Source organism: Mchenga conophoros, linkage group LG1, assembly GCF_057382185.1.
Source record: "Mchenga conophoros isolate Kocher_MC1m ecotype Shallow Benthic linkage group LG1, M_conophoros_male_GT1.1, whole genome shotgun sequence".
Taxonomy (NCBI): Eukaryota; Metazoa; Chordata; class Actinopteri; order Cichliformes; family Cichlidae; genus Mchenga; species Mchenga conophoros.
In genome coordinates, this window is record NC_140526.1 from 8,837,807 (window position 1) to 8,855,177 (window position 17,371).

General features: G+C 37.2%; 1 protein-coding gene across 1 annotated transcript; it reads right to left on the minus strand.

The window, feature by feature from the left end:
* Positions 1 to 490: 490 nt before the first annotated feature.
* LOC146582881 (xaa-Pro dipeptidase-like) lies at positions 491 to 17,371 on the minus strand. Its single transcript, XM_085248322.1, has 15 exons — positions 17,242 to 17,371; positions 14,669 to 14,852; positions 12,715 to 12,842; positions 11,984 to 12,047; positions 8,903 to 8,950; positions 8,500 to 8,561; positions 8,100 to 8,144; positions 6,844 to 6,919; positions 5,488 to 5,534; positions 4,570 to 4,638; positions 3,810 to 3,887; positions 3,263 to 3,411; positions 2,702 to 2,886; positions 1,740 to 1,931; positions 491 to 972 (listed from the first exon to the last, which is right to left on the minus strand). Exons 1-15 carry the CDS (start codon positions 17,256 to 17,258, stop codon positions 844 to 846), a joined length of 1,473 nt encoding a protein of 490 aa, XP_085104448.1. The 5' UTR covers positions 17,259 to 17,371; the 3' UTR covers positions 491 to 843.

Below are 17,371 nucleotides of genomic sequence, written 5' to 3' on the forward strand. Positions count from 1 at the left end.
CATTAAATTTAAAAACTGTACTTTTGAGTTAAAATATATATTTATAATTTTAACAAATGACAAATTAAAAAGGCATGAAATTTTTTTTGTATCGAGAAAATATCGAACCGTGACACCAAACTATCGAATCGAACCGTGAATTTTGTGTATCGTTGCACCCTTATATACACATGTATTTCACAATACCTGTTTTACAGACCACACCATTTATGAGCACAAATGTATTTTTACAAGGAACTGCATCACAGCTACATCAATACAGCACTAATGAAACAAACAATGTTTATTGCTGTGCTATTTCGAAATGCCGTCTTATTTGCAAATAAATCAGTGCAGTCCTACTTGCAGTAATACTTTACGAATGGTGAGTAACTGAAGTACTCATCATTCAATTTACACTAATTAGTCTTTTTTGCACTATTTCTTTGTCAAGTGTAACAATTTGTATATTTACAAATGTTTTTTTAACTGACCAATAAATGAACAAGTCTTTTACACAGCTGGAAATTAAAAGATTTATTTACGGCAATTTCAATGCAATGTTTAGAAAGAGGAACATATAAGAATATTTTTTTAAAATCAGAAATGTATTTTCCTTGGAGGCACAAAGATTTTAATGTAATACTGTATTATTGTAAAGTTTGTCAAGTAAAACTGACAGTGGCTAATGTACATCAGAACTTTAAACTTTACAAAAGCTTTATGTGATGCTGCTGATCTCGATTGCGTATCTGTTTCATGATTAAGATATGAGAGTCAAGAAACAAGTTGAGCTTTACTGATTAATGTTGATATTCCTCAGTAATCATATAGAAAACTTCAATGAAAGTTAATTTAGTTTCTTCAAACAACTGGACTGAAAGGTTTTGTGGAGTCAGCCATAAAAGCTTCAATCTCCTCAACTGTACGAGGTACACAAGTCATCAGCTCTATGCCGTCTGCTGTGACCGCGATGTCATCTTCAATGCGAACCTACAGAAAGAAGGAACAAAGTGGTTAGTGACACATGAAAATAGTCAAAAGCAGGAGGCATTCAAAGATTTGAAATGAGCTGGACCAGTTACTGAAAGTTTTTTAAATATACATTTTCATTTGCTGATTATTTTGTAGGAATACCCTAGTTTAAGACTCAAACTATCAATTTGAAATGTATTTTAGGTTGATCTGAGCTACTATACTACTTTCTTTGGAGGAATACATCCTCACATTTATTTTGCTGATTTCTCAGGATTTGTCATTAAATGGCCGTGACAGAAAATCTGTTACTCTAACATTAATTAGCCTAAACATATTTGTGATATTACTTTTCAGTTAATAGACTTTATAAATACTTGTATGACAATCTAGGTTCTATTGTGACTTTGAACTGATCAAAAATATGACACAATACCTAAAATACCATAACATTCAATAGATCTTGCAGTGTTTAATTTACATATAAAAAGTCAAAGATGGTGGGACAAGAAAAAGCACACTCTACAGACACAATTTTAGAGATAGCAGCACCTTAAATTTTAAACTGGCTGACATTTTCATGCTTAAAGTGACATTATTCAATCTTTATAGCTTTTTTCTTCAAAGTTGTACATTTGGCCTTTAGCAAATCATGAAAGAATACCAATCCTGTCAGACTGTAAACCAAGCAGAAGCTGAATTAATTTCAGTATCAGTTGGCCCTTTGTTCTGTTACCACCCTGGTCTAACATAAACAACAAAAAGAACTGTGCAAGCATACTAACCCCTCCGAAGCCACGGAAGCGAGCCAGCACTTGGTTGTTGATGAAGCAGCTCTGGGCAGGGTTAGCCAGGGCCTGGTTCAGCAGGTGGTTGATGAAGTATATGCCAGGCTCCACGGTAAGAACCATCCGTTCCTGCACCAGGCGGCCCATCCTAAGACTCTTCAATCCAGGCTCGTCAATTCGCTCGATACCCTATACAGCAGTTGACAGTAGTATTATTTAATTATTTAAATAAATGTACTTTTAAAATATGTGCAAAACTGACTAAATTGAGGTTTATCCAACTACTGTATCTGATACCATAAATAAATGCTATTATATTTTTTGTCAGTTTGCTCATCAAAGTCAAAATATTCCAGGGTTTTTCATGCAAGACTTTATGTAAAAATCATCAAAATGCTTTTTACTCAAACAAGAAGAAGAGACAGATAAGACCCATATAACATGGAAGTTTATTAATTCATCATTTTTATATTTTCCTGTCACACTTACCAAAGTCAGTTAACAGCATTGTCATGTATCCACACACTGAGCACTGCATTCAGTGATTCCCACCCCCTCAAAGTTTAATTCTCATACTGTTGCTGTCAGCAGGGGAACATTCAGTAGTTCTACTGGAAATGCTGAGGGTTAACCAACTTCTCTATTTACATGTCAAAACTGAATATCACTACAAATTCCTCCACCACAGCGTGAAACTATCTGTGCTCAAAGTTCAGATGACATTTCATCTTCCCCTCGCTCCTGTCCTCATCCTGAACTTGTTCCTTGCAGCCTGGCCTAATTTAGTTCCTCTCTCACTTCTGCACCAATGGTCTCTTTATTACTGAGGACACATCAATATTCCAGTAACAGAAATATTTTCGTCCTCTACTGTCTTCAGACTATTACTGTCACAGAAATAACTGCTGACTAGTTGTTGTGTTGTGTGAAATTGCAGAACACAAGAGTTCTGTTCTCACCTCAGGGTAACCTCCTACATCGTGCACATCAATACCCAGCAAATGTCCAAGGCCATGGGGCATGAATACAGAGCCCAGGTGGACCTTCATCATGTCCTCCACGCTGCCAATTAGGATGCCAATCTTTACAAGTTCTTCCAGGTGAACCCTGTCAGCCACACGGTGCATGTCGGTCCACTTCACACCTTTAAAACAAGCATTTTTGTCAATGAACAACAAAGCAGTTAAAAATTTAACTATGCGTGTTATTTTAAAAGATTATTAATTTTTTAGGGACTGTAATTCACAAGGATATTATTTTCAAAGCTCCAATTGTAATGAATACTAAAGAATACTTTTGTAACTACCTAAAACACTACACGTGTAACCAGTTAAAAGACTTTACAGACAAGTATCCTCATGGTGATCAGTTATGATTTGTGCTTAAGAAAAACAGATTTCTATATCTGTAACATATTAATTAGTTTTTAACCCCTATGCTGCTATGTTTCAATAAGAACAGCAGATTCAGTTTTCTTGACATTTGCTCACTTTAATTTTAGTTCGGTAAAATAATATAACCTGGTCTGAGGGCAGCCATCACCGCACGTGAGGCTTTCAGGACGGCTTCGTAGATGGCCCTTTGGTCTGGAGTGAACTTGCCATTAGCTGGGAAGGAGCAGGTGATGTCCGAGGAGTAGCAATAGTACTCTCCACCCATATCAAAGAGACTGCAGGAGACAAAACAAATAAAAATGATTAGAGAATTATTAAAGAATTTATTTCCAACATGTTTTATGTTTGTGTCCCACATGCTTTTCGATAAAAAGAGATGCACAGAGATGGCAAAGTCACTAAAGGTCACAAGAACAGTAACCTTGATGGCATTTGCGATGGTATTTGACAAAAACTGCATGCTGGGAAATGGCTCATTTAGGAGAATCTGTACACATTTATACCTTGTAAAGCACTTTGTGATCTTTTATCTAGAAATGTGCTATATAAATAAAATTTTACTTACTTACATTCTGAATTAAGATCCAGAAGAATGAGGTGGTTGTAGTCCCCCCCACTCATTAAAAAAACAAACAAACAAAAAAAAAAAAAACCACAACCCATCAGTACTCACCACATATCTCCATCTGCGATTGTCTTGTCATTAGGAGCGCCAGCATGACCATAATGGAGAACAGAGGAATTATTGCCACTGGTGGGAATAAACAATGCACCAGTCACAAAACATAAATAACATTATTCTTCAAAGCAGAGAATACTTTAAAGCATCAAATGGATTCCAGTCTCTTGTTTTAAACCCCTAGTTTTAACAGGAAAAACGCTTTCATCTACAGGCCACTAATCTTTACAATGTTCATGATGCATGGCCTTTAACCCAAAAGGCCAGAACATGATTAACAGCATTTCAAAATCTTTCATCCATAATGATGCTGCTCGCTCACAGCTAAAGGGGGGATGTTAATACAGTTTTTTTTAATGAGCATAGTTTATTCTGGCCAACAAATCACCAGGGATACAGAAGAGATGCATGGAGCCTGCTCAACTGTGTCATATACCCTTGAAGGTACTGCAGGAGCATAGTTTCCTCCAATGTATCGCAATTTTGTCGAAAATTGAAGTATTTTCTTTCCCCCTAGGAGCGCTCAACTTAATAGAGGAACAGAGTATTTGGTGCTCTAATGCCTAGGGCTATGGTGTCAGGGTCAACTGCTCGATTGTATGATCAGTATGCTACGATTGCCGGTATTAAACTCTAAAGGAAAAAAGCACTACAGCAATGGTTTTCTTTCATTCATTTTTGGCACCAGGAAGAACAGACTCAATTTGATTTCTAATACCAGAAATAAAACAGGTAATGAATTGTCAATGCTCACGTTCCACAAATACAGGTGTAAGAGGTGTGGCGCATTCCTCCTTTAGTATAGCAGTAGTGCTGGAAAAGACTGCAAAGATAGAAGGAAAAAAAAAATCTAATTACCTGACAGGCTTCCTCTGCCCTTTTCCTGACTCTATGCTTTTTAAGAATTCATTCAGCACTCATTCTTTAATCATCACATGGCCAAACACATCAAACAGCTTTATGACTCTCGACAGCATTGCAGACCTGTGTAGGATGTTAAACTATTCCTCTTAAATGGCCAGCACAAATGAGCATGATGGAAAGCTACTAAGACACCAAGGGTAGTGAATACTCAGACATGAAGAAAGTAAACTGAAATATTTATACTATTACATATTTCTTGTGTTAAGCACCCATATTTTGAGTACCTCAAAACTACAACCAAGCACTGAATCTGAATTTTAATCCTATACTATGTTTGTATACCAGAAGCATGCAGTGAAGCAATATGCACACTTTCCAGTTACCGAGTAACCAGTCATTACGTTACACATCATTATTAACAAGGCCTTCAGATTTCCTACTACACTGGAGCTAATAATTCTAAGCAAGCAAAGAGGTGTGACATTTCTGTTTGTTCCATCTGTGTCACCAGGGTGTAATCTAAACTGATTTATTCATTCATCATCACCTGCTGCTAATTTTACACATCAAAGGTTTAACTAATCCAATTATAATATATAACAAACCAATTACATATCGTCAAACATAGTAAATGCATCAGCATAACATCTACCCAAATTAGTGTGGACTAAGTCCACTTGCTCAAAAATTCATTGTCATGCAAGTAAGCAAACATAAGTAAAGTCTAAGGAATGCAGTGTGCTTCCATGTCTTGTCACCAAACACAAGTTTTTACGTCTTCATAATAATAAAAAAAAAAAAACTCGACCTCTCCATTTCATATTCTTTCTTTCCGGGTTTCACATGCTTCATGATCTATGCAAAAAAGAAAAACAATATATGAGATTAGCAAGTTTGAAATCTATTTTCTAAATCCTTTTTAAATTAAATTCAAATTCCATCCTCCTTTAAAATGATCTTCAATGTCCACAGAGTGCAAGTTAAGCTTTTTTTAAACTTATTAATGTATTTTTTTTGTACCTGACTGCACTGTGGCAGAAATATTTTGAATCTCTGCTGGAGGTGTGTTGGTTCCAGTTCTATCAAACTATGAAACAAATGTCCATGATCTCGTGCCATGGTTTTATCTTCCCACAATAAACCGTGAATTTAAACACAGAAAAAGCTGACTGTGTGTGATACACATGGCAGGGGAAATAAAGAAACAGATGGATCTTTTCATTGCAGTAGCTAACTGCAGGGACATTACTGGATTCTAGCCAAGCTTTGTGGTGAAATAAACATTTTAACTGAGCATCAGTTTAACTATTTTTGATAAAGTGGTTAAACATTTCTGCTGGTGTAAACAACCAGTGTGTAAACACAGCATGAGTAATGGAGGCTGAAAATCACTTTGTAATGTGCACTACGAAGGGATATGCTAAGTAATTAGGTGCTCATATTGCTTATTCTAGTTAAGCATTTGGAGCTGCTAGAGCATGTTAGTGTGCTTAAAGTTGTTATATTTAAAGATTATATGGATAAAGAATCAACTGGAAGTGCATCATAATTAATTAGTTTACTTTTAGCTCAATGTATAACCAAATGTGCTAATTTCTAATGCTGCTCTTCTTCTTTATAACACATTTAATAAATGTTCTTTACACAGTTTATGTGCAAAATACTGTATTTTGTAGAGCTGCAGTGAAGTACTACATAAAGGCATAAGGTTTTTATAAGTATGAGAGATGCTTATTAGGGAGCTTCTCTTTTTTAAACAGCAAACACGCAACACTTATTGTGAGTGACTTTAAAGGACAGATAAAATTGTGAGGTTAACTGCTGCTCAGCCCCTGAAGGTTATTTATGTTGATAGAGTCAAATCCTGTGCAGATGTAAAGTATTGCTTTAATGTTACAGCTTATTGGTCAAATGCTACCACAGTTAACTGCTCGCCTCCAAGCTACTGGAGGAAGTTAAAATCGATAGTGTTTAAACAGTTTAATGTCTTAGAGGATCCTGAGATCTTTACACCTTTGGGGGAGTTTTAAAATGTAATAAGCTTTTTGATAGTTTGCGTGTTTAATTCCATGCTCTGATTTTTTTTCCTTCCTTTTCCTTTCGTTCCATAAATATACTACTTTCAGTTTTTAAAAATCGCCTGTTTAACTGAGAGCTAACTTACCATTTTGTGGGCTTCACTGGAAACTCTGTTGGTGTAGCGCAAGACCTCCAGCTCCATATCAGTCTTAACGACACGGCTGCAAACAGAGAAGGAGTAACCAGCTGTCTCTCAGACTAAGAAAATCACATTACACATTACAGTGGATCTACAGCCATATAGTACACAGAATATAGGCCTCAGACTAAAAGAAAACTGGTGTATTTTTCTTTAACCTGTACTTTATTTTCCAAATAAGCAAACGTCCTTATTTTTATTTGAGGTAAATAGAAATTAGCTGCAATCTCAAAACTTGTAGAGACAATCAATTTTAACTAGTTTGGTACCACCAGTAAGAGCGGTAGTAGCAATGCTATCAATTTGCCCAGGGGGATTTTCATGGCAGCTATTTCGTGGACGATTCTTGTAGTATGCAAACTCAAAACTGGACTGATTCCATTCATTAATGTCATTATTAAGATGAGCAAGGACAGAAAGTTTGAAAAAGTACCCATATTTAGTGCAACATCTGTACTCTAGTGGCTGAAATAGTCATTTCTAATATACATTGCTAACATAGCAACAAGTGTAAGAATCACGTGTCGAGAAGCTTTTAGGTAATTTTAAGGTAAGTTGTATATAAATGAGATCTGTCATTTTTTGTTATTACAGTTGATGCTTTATAAGCTACTGTTGCAGAGCTACCTATAATATTTATGTCTATAATGTGAGTCTTTCACTTGAATTAAAACTTTGCTTGCTAATTTATACCATGCTGTTCTCATGTTTTGTGTGTACCTAAGATGGCTTAGTAATGAAATGAAATAAAGATTTCTATACAAATAATCCACATAAATAATCCAATGCACTTGTAACAAACAGTAACAGTAATTAAAAGGGGAAAAAAAGAGCTGTAGTGAGACGAGTGTGCAGAGGGTTCAATCAAGCCCTGCTTCCCATGAGGTGTGCCTGAAAAGCATTCCTCCTCATTTTAGAAAATGTCAATTCATCTGGAGGGTGCAAGCTCTAATGCCAAGGACAACCAGGCAAGCACGAAGTCCATTACATCCACACAATCTCACTTCTCAATTGAGAGGGGAAAAAAAGAAAGAAAAAGAAACAACCACAAGAAAAACCCCCATTTCTGATAGCAGACACACAATTACCTCACTGGGCAGCTGTAATTGCCAAGATTTGCGAGAATCTGACTGAACAAACTCTTAGGCAAAAAGTGCTTTTTCTCAAGTGGACTTTTTCAGTGACAAATTTTAATTACTTACCAGTCCACAATGACAGGGTGTAAAAGAGTGTTGTTCACTTGGAAGCTAATCCAAGAAAGAAAAGCAAAAGAAAAGAAATTAAATGAATATGAAGCAAATGGTTACATTTCTTTTGAAACAAGTACTTGAGCCTTTTTTAAAAGTATCTGGGGTTAGAGTAGGATGATAAAAATAGCAAATATATGCAGTTAAAAGAACAAAGACCAGTGCCAAGGACAATGCTATTATTAATCAATGAATAACAAGAAAATTTGTTTAATTGAATTATATTTGAAATTAGGTTAATCAGCAACAATAAGTATATGTAAGAGTTTTCTGCATTCTTAGTGAAAAACAGAAAAAACCCATCCACAAACAAAGTATAATTATGTTAATGCAAATTGAAGCCAATTAAACATACCGACTAATTCCATCAAAGGAGGCCTCACGGCAAGTGCTCCCACTATCTGTATTCTGTCCTCGCTGCAGAAAAAATATAAAACAGGCAAACAAGTGATCACATCACCACCGTGTGAATATAAATGTTTATACAGCTTAGTAAATATTTTCTGGTATCTAGGAGTTCATCCATTTTTAAAAGGTAACCTTTTTCAAAAACAGATTTGGTGCTACTATATAAGAGCTTAATTAAACAATTCTTTTATTTTTCATACAACTGAGGTGGGAGCCAACATAAAGCAGGGTACAGAGGGGTGATTAGGGTGAGGATGATTCAGCAAAATACTCCCATACCAGCAATATTCAATACTACTTAACAGAAGCTTAGCATTAGCTGTAATTGGGCAAGAATGAGTGAGACATACCAGTGTGAGGAGAACTGCTGGTTTTAGGTTGGACAGGACATTGGCTATCTACAGGAATGCAGACAAAAACTAATTAGACATATCATAGCATGGCAGAAATAACAAGCACAAGTTTTCCTTTGCTTTCAGCTGGCAGAATAAAGGTGACTTTGGCAGGAACCATCCTGCCTCTGTGGCTTCTCCAGCAGGACGTAAGAACAATAAAGCCTTGGATCACTGACCTGAAAGAGCTGCTTAATAAAAAGAAAAAAAGCCTTCAGGTCTGGGGACAGGGAAGAACTGAGAAGCATGTAGCACGACCTAAGGGTGAAGCTGAGGAAACACAAAGACTCCTACGGGAGTAAAATAAAGACAATCACTGGGTTTAAAGTGACAGACAGACAACCAGTGGGCAGCCTGGAGAGAGCAAATGAGCTAAACGATGTCTTCAACAGGTTTGGTTCACAGCCCTTTGCTGTCTCCTCCACACAAACTCTGGTCTCCACTCACCCTCGCTCCCCTTCTTCTCCCCAAGTGAACTCTATGGATCAGAGTTCCTAAGGCAGCTCAAATGATGTGTGCACCAAAATGCTCTACAGTGCTAGAGGAGCAGCATCAGAGCCGGAGACACCAATAAACTCAATAAACTAATTAGGAAGTCTGGCTCTATGACTGGCTGGAAAACTGGTCACACAATCTGCTATCCATCACAGATAATCCTGACCATCCTCTGCACCACTTACTGGGCAGGCAATACAACATATCTACCTGTCAGAAAAGTTTCTGCCAAATAATAATAATATCCTTAATAAAACTAAAATTCCTAAATTATTCACTCCATTGTCTTAAAACACGCTTTATCTTCAAAACCTACAATCTAGATTCTAACAGCTCAAATTTTAGAAACTGGAATAAGACATAGTTTGAAAGGACACTCACATGAATATTGTCTGAACAGTTTTAATGGCAATGTGAGGAAATCATTCTCATTCTCAACTGTAAATTTAAAACATGAAAACATTTACCCTGTATATAGTGATGATGCATAGAGGATCTGCTCATGGTTAGAAATGCATCTATTATTTAAAAGTTAAAAAATATTGAAACAGAACACAACAGAATCATAAAAATGCCAGATACTATTAAAACACAAATTCAACAATTTAAAGGTGATTTGTGTGCATTTAAAGTAGGGTAGTGCAATGAAAAGTGTGTGTGTGCATCAATACCTCCCATGTCTGAGTGCTGCCTAAAATATTCATGACCTGATTTGGATAAGAAAGAAATATTGTTCTCTTTTTGGTTCTTCTGTAGGCAGCATTGCCATCTGAATGCTGAACACCACCAACTGCTTTTTTGTCTTTCTAGATGTCAGCCTTGGGTATTTGTAGGTAGTCGTGCAGTTTATTATTTTTTTCTAATTTTACCTACTGTGTTAAGCTGGTGTTGATTCATGGAAAACTTGGCAGATGACTTGCATCTTAACCTGTGACTAATTAGGATATCTAACGCCTCAAGCAGGTGCAGAGATGTTAAAATACCTGAAATATCATCTGAAGTATGAATCATCACTTGGACAAAATGTAAACATGGAAATTACTGTATAATTATGTGATCGTTTAAATGCCAACCTCTTAGCATTTTCTGGCTAGTGAACACTCTTATATTGTACTCTGCATATATTTTATGATTTGTTAACATGAACACCTCCAGAATAGCTCTGGTGCTGTCAATCCACCAGTACAGCTCCCCTGGGAATCTGCTGTCAACACTGATAAACATAACCATTTTTCTACTCTCTCAAAACATGCAATTACAAAGAGCCTTAACTTAAGTGCATTCCTCACACTGGGCTGTTAAATGAAGCAAACAGAAGTGCAGGTTACAAATTTAAATAATAAAATTCAAAATGAAGCCCCCCTAAGAGTATGGGTGGTTTGGCTCTTTCTCAGTTATGCATTCTAATGAACTGTTGTACCAAATGGATTATCAGTGTAATGCTCCATGTGCTTTGGGGGAGCCAAAAGCACTGTCCACATTTTCTCAACAAGGTTAAGGACTATCCTCTGAGATTTTACACCGTCTCACACAAATAACTTTAGTTCTATCGTCCTATTATATGCAAATACAAACATGTCTCAGAAATCATTTCAAACCTTTCCATAAATATTCTATTATAATTTCAATAACTAACTATAAATCAAATAAGACCTGCACTAAAAATGTATTTGGCACATATCTTGTAGAAGGTTGTCAATAGGGGTTTAGCCAAGATGTGCAACTAGCATAGTGACGATTCTTCTTTAAAAAAAAAAAAATATCTGTTTTAAAACACATAGCACAATTTCACAAGTTACCCTTTCTTACTTGTAGCACAGAGCAAGAGATGGCTTACATCAGCAGTATTCTCACTACTGAAAATACTGTTTAATTTAGGCTCAGATGGTGCCTGGGTAGCATGCAGGAGGCAGGATGCATAAAGGCCACCTGCTACTTGTGAATACACCTGTCTATTACCTGCGCTTTTCACACATCAGTATAATTATATGTCACACTGACTTTGTACCAGGGAGCTGAAAGGTTAGACTGTTTAATCAAAGTCCTTCTAAAAGCAAGGCTCGCTATTCATCTTGAAATGGCTCTAGGCACTTATGTGGCCAGTAATTTTGAAGCATTATGTAAATTAACTTTAATTCTAATAGTTGTCAGGGTATGTATAAAATCACCAGTAAAATCTGATCAAATGTTCTTAAAGGGTTTAGTGCTATTGCCCCAGCATAAGGTTTCAGTTTTTTCTTCCCCTGGGAAGTTACACGTGTATCGCTGCCTTTGGTCTCACAGAATTCTTCAATAAATTTGAATTCAAGATTCTTTGACTTTTCTCACTTGTAACCGTTTCTAGTTTCATGAGTGAGCCAACTGCACCTTTGCTGGGTAATGACTATAAAAGCTCAGAGCTGCAACGTATGCGAGGAAAACGGCACTAATGTCCTTTGATCCTGGTCATGGCTTTATCAATTAACATTAAAGATCAGCTACCATACAGAAAAACAGATCACACCAGAGAGGCTGGGCTGTAAAGACCAACACTGACAGACTTACGTCACAGGTGTGGTGCACCTCATCAACAGCATACTTCTCCTTGAAGTGCTCTTTGGGAAAGATCCTGTCAATAAACGAAAAACATAAAACTGATGAACAAGTGCACTAGACAAACCATACACATAAAATCAGATGAATTTTCAAAGGCTTGTCTCTTAAAACATTACTGATGGGCTATGTTACAACACACTAGCAGAAGTGCAGTATTGAGGACAGAGTTCAGAGAGGAAAGAAACTGAGCAGAACCTAGAACATTAATTGCTGATCACGTTACTTTTGAGTGAATTTTTTTTCTTAAAGAGTCATATGACAAAAGATGCTTTTAGGTTTCTAGATTAGGGAAGTGAGCATGACCATGTGAGATGGTCAGTATCGGTTATGGTGTCCAGAGTTTTCAATGATCGTCTTATACACAACCAAACAATACTATGGATAAATAAATAAATCTAGTTTAACTGAACAATTTATTCTGTAGTGAGTGAGTGATCTTGATATTATAGGGCAGCACTGCTATAGTCCAAATCACTAAGACTGAGGAGGTCTATGTATTTATAAAATGATTATATATTATATTGCATTTGACAATAAATATAATACACAATTAAATACACAAGGTTTAAAACTGATAACATAACTGTCAGCCCTTCCTTGAAGGTATAGCTCACTGCTATGGACTAGCGGATGCTGATGTTGGCCTTGTACACTGCTCTTTGAGGATTAGTGTGACTCACTCTCCCATCCAAGTAGCATAGCTCTCGGGCAGTTTAGGAACAAAAAGAATGGATTTCCCAGAGTCCACATCAATGGCTCCGTAGCAGTCAGCCTCAGTCACTCCAAAAGCCCAGTGGAAGAAAGACTCCTGTACAATCCAAGAATCAGTAACAGGATTAATGAAATAGCATTGTTCAGATTATTTCATGGGACATATAAGAGCTTTCCTTTGTCCAGCCAGTTAGGTCAAGTGACATCAAAAGTAAACCTTCAATATTCTGACTGATTTCTGTTCAAGCAAATAACAGTCTTGAGTTTGTGTTGTAGAAGAATTATATTCAAGAAAAAAAATGCAGCTAAGTTTTTTCTATGCAGTGTACAGGTTGTCCAAGATATTTGTGGCAGGGTGTGGAGAATATGCAAACAAGAAATGTTGAAACCTGACTTTGTCCAGGTCAGGTGTTTGTGCACTCAAATTGAATACACTGATTGTTCAGACAAAATGAACTACAGCTATTGATTATTTTAGAAATTAAGTTTAGATTAATTGAGTAATCTGATAAGAATACTTCTGTTTTTATTAATAAGAAATAATAAAGATTCAAAAGCAAAAGAATAATGATGATGCACAGAGATGTGGTGCAGAATATGTCGTTTGCCATTTGTTTGAAGCCAGCTCACCTCCTGCAACCACTTTTCCGAGAATACGCGCTTCTTTTGCGGTTCGGACTCCTTCTGACATTTCTTTGGAGGTGGAGGAACACCAAAGTAATTGCTTAAAGGAGCTTCTTCAACATATTTAAGAGTCCTAAACAAATGTCTAACCTCCTCCAGAAAATCTTATGTACGCAAACGCGCATTCCAACTTCTTATCTGTTGCTCGTCTTTTATTTTGATAGCCTATGCGCACCTGCAGACCACTTATATGCACCCCTAGTTATTAACTTATGTTAATAATAATAATAATAATTCAGTGACCAGCCTAACAGCACCAGGTCAGTGGCTCAGAGTTTTATTACATTTTAATTAATATAATTTATTGAAATAAATATGGCGTAGTACACCCCATGTCCCCCTTTTAAACTCACCCCTTACTTTCTAAGGCGTCACTTCAATAGAAAGTGGGATGGCTGTAGTCAGCCTTAAGCAAGCTGCCTGACTAAAAAATAGTGTCAGACTAAGATGCATACTTATGCTTTTAATGTAAAATTATTGTAAAGCTTGGTTGTATATTTGTTGCTGTGTAAAATTCAACTCAAATTTTTAAAAAACAAGCAGATTTAAAAACAACTCACATTGGCCAACGTGCTGTGAAAAGAAAAATAAATCACAATAAATAATGGAATAGATAAGTAATAAGTAAAATACATGTTAATAGGTGCTAAACATGTGCAGTTGTGACTAAACAAGGCATAAGAGCCATACTGAGAAAATACCATGATGGGCTTTGCAGTCAAACAGAAGGCTCTTGAAATTAATTCTAAACCTCATTGGGAGTAGAGAGAAGCCGAAACCTGCTGGTGGATGGAAGGAGCTAAAAAGTCTTCAGATTTGTGCTTGTGGTTTGATGAAGATCTGATGAAGAACGTTTTTATGGCAATCCTGCTGTTTTAGACCTTAAAAACACACTTTAACTCTTAACACCTGAGTAGACTCTACATTAAACTACGACAGCATCATCTCCCCTACTTTTTGTGGAGAAAACTGGGGGTCGTTTGGGCTTAATGGTGTAATACTTTTTCTTCACACGCAAACTCCTAAATAGGTTTCTGTTGCAGTTCTGTTTTTTGTTTGAGAGAAACGTTCATGCTTACACTGATTAAACAAAGCATTGAAGCAAAGAATTTCCCTCAAGGACTTTTTGTAATCAAGTTAACCAAGGAATCTCTGCAGCTCTAAAATAAAGAGCAAACTCACTGATAGGCTGGGCTCCTTTAACGAATGAATAAATACACTACCAATACATGTACCAACCTGTCTGAAGAGGACGTCTGTGTCCGTGCAGTACCTCTGCGTCTGTTCTCCTCCCTGCAGCACCACTACTGACTTTGGCACCACACCATCTTTGGCTTTCAGCCCCTGGCACAGTCGCCGTCGGTTCTCGGCAAAAAGGGCAGCAGACACCCTCAGGGTGTCATTGCCCAGCCAGTAGACAGGTCTGAAAGGACAGGAAGACAAAATATCTCAACGTGGCTCAGGGTGGAGTAGTGGCTGGAGAAAATGATGCATAGTTGGAGTCAAAATTAGAACTGCCCTGTATCAGCGAGCACAAGACTGCAAACACAATTACTAAACTTACCACACTGTTTGCATCATTCAGCTATTCTCTCATATCCTTATATGTATATAGCAAAAATTTATTGTCATGATTCACACAGTTAATGTTGTACCACTGTGGTAGTACACAGTGGAGTCATATGTCCCAAATCTGTCTATAATTGCAGTATAAATGATCAATTCTCAATTAATGTTAGGGCAAACCAGCAGCGCTCAGACAGAACATCAAAACCCTGCCTAATACCGTGCCGGCCTCCTTGTGTCAGCAAAAGTGGTCTGAACCATCAAAACATGGACTTTGCGCCCTACAGATTGTGGTGTTGGAACTTTAATATTGTGGTTGAGTGATGAAGATTTTATCTAATAATACATCACAGTCACTATAAAAAAAGATTTATTCCAGAATAAATAGCAGGAGTAGATGACCTGCCGTGTTTTTAGTTCTATTTGGGAGTAATCCTCAGGATTTGCTCAGTACTATCAAACTTTTAAAGAGAGGTGAACGTTTGCCCGAGCTCCCTTCGGGAAGAGTTAAGACATAAGATACAGACAGATAGACAGCCTTGTAAGTGATAGGTCTTGGGTATAAATCTTGGTCTCTGGCTGTAGCTTGGCTGATAAGATTAAAAACCCAACATATCTGTACCAAAGGTTAATCTATAACTTCCTAGAATTTAATGGCTGATGGCTTTCAGTATCATTCCCGGTTGACTGAGTTTACTGGCTAAAGTGTGTATCTGCAACAAAATAGAGCCACTTCTATTATTGAGCAAGGCAGATAAAATCTATGAAACTGGAAGCCAACTATTCCACCCAACAAAAGCTCAGAAATAGGAATAATACCTTGTATAGTACAACTGTATCAATAATTTAAGATTAGAAAACCCTAAAATTTCTATTGATGTGCTAGATTACATAATACTGTGAGGTGTCTCATCTGCTTGTTCCACACTCTGAAAATTGCCTGGGACACTCTAGCAGAGATAACTTTATATGTGCTGACTGCAGACTTTTTCATGATTACCACAGCAGATTATTTTATTGTTTTATAATGGGGGCTATCGTGGCTCAAGAGTTGGGAGTTCGCCTTGTAATTGGAAGGTTGCCGGTTCGAGCCCCGGCTTGGACAGTCTCGGTCGTTGTGTCCTTGGGCAAGACACTTCACCCGTTGCCTACTGGTGGTGGTCAGAGGGCCCGGTGGCGCCAGTGTCCGGCAGCCTCGCCTCTGTCAGTGCGCCCCAGGGTGGCTGTGGCTACAATGTAGCTTGCCATCACCAGTGTGTGAATGTGTGTGTGAATGGGTGGATGACTGGATATGTAAAGCGCTTTGGGGTCCTTAGGGACTAGTAAGGCGCTATATAAATACAGGCCATTTACAGGCCATTTTATAATGGTTAATAAGTCAGTCTGGGTTGTTTCACAATTGCAAGAAAATTGACCTTTGCTGAGATCAGCATAATACTACAAGGTGTACAAACTCGGAACAAGAAGACTGAAATGTAAGAATTAAAATCGTTTTAACCAATTTATAGCCTATAGCCTTGTAGCTAGCTAGTTTTTTTTTTTTATTCATTAAAAAAACTAAAGTAATGCAAAAGTTGGTTTTCTATTTTGCTGGAATTCACAGCGTTTCTTATACAGCCCTTGAGGACAACGTTTAATTTACTATATATAGTTACTTTATATCTAACATTCTAAATAGTTGCAGTTGAAGTTGCAGACTTGTGCACAACTTTTCAAGGTACACTTGTCCCAGTTCTCCTGTGGCTTTTAGGCTGTCTCTGTGTCTTCCGTTTAATCATGTGGCTCCTTGAGCTCAGATAATGTTCCCTTTCTATGTAGTTTTACCCTGAAATATTTAGTAACTTTTTGGATTATTTTCTAATATTGATACTGATTTTAAAATACACACACGCGCACCCAACAGTTTAGGTACACACACACACACACACACACACACACACACACACACACACACACACACACACACACACACAAATCCATGCAGTAAAGCAAAAGTGCGTCACAATATTACAGACAATAGCGAAAACGTAGCTGCAAGTATCAACAGTTAAGAAGTCCCATATTTCACTAAAAAACGGGTACTTATCGCGCAGTTTGACAGTTAATAAAGGGTGTTTTTTAGCTGGCAACATATATCGCGAATACGTAAGTGAAACATGCATGCAGCAAAGCAGGTTACGCTAACACCACTCAATTAATTATTAGGCGTATAATAAATACATATTCATTAGTCAATCACAACTTACTGCGCTGCTGCAGCCATGATATTGCCAAGTGTCCGACGAATGTCACGTGGGGAGAGCAGTCACGTGAGTTTTACGTGGCGACATCAGCTGACGTGGCATGTTGTTGCATTCACGTATTCAGGAAATACGA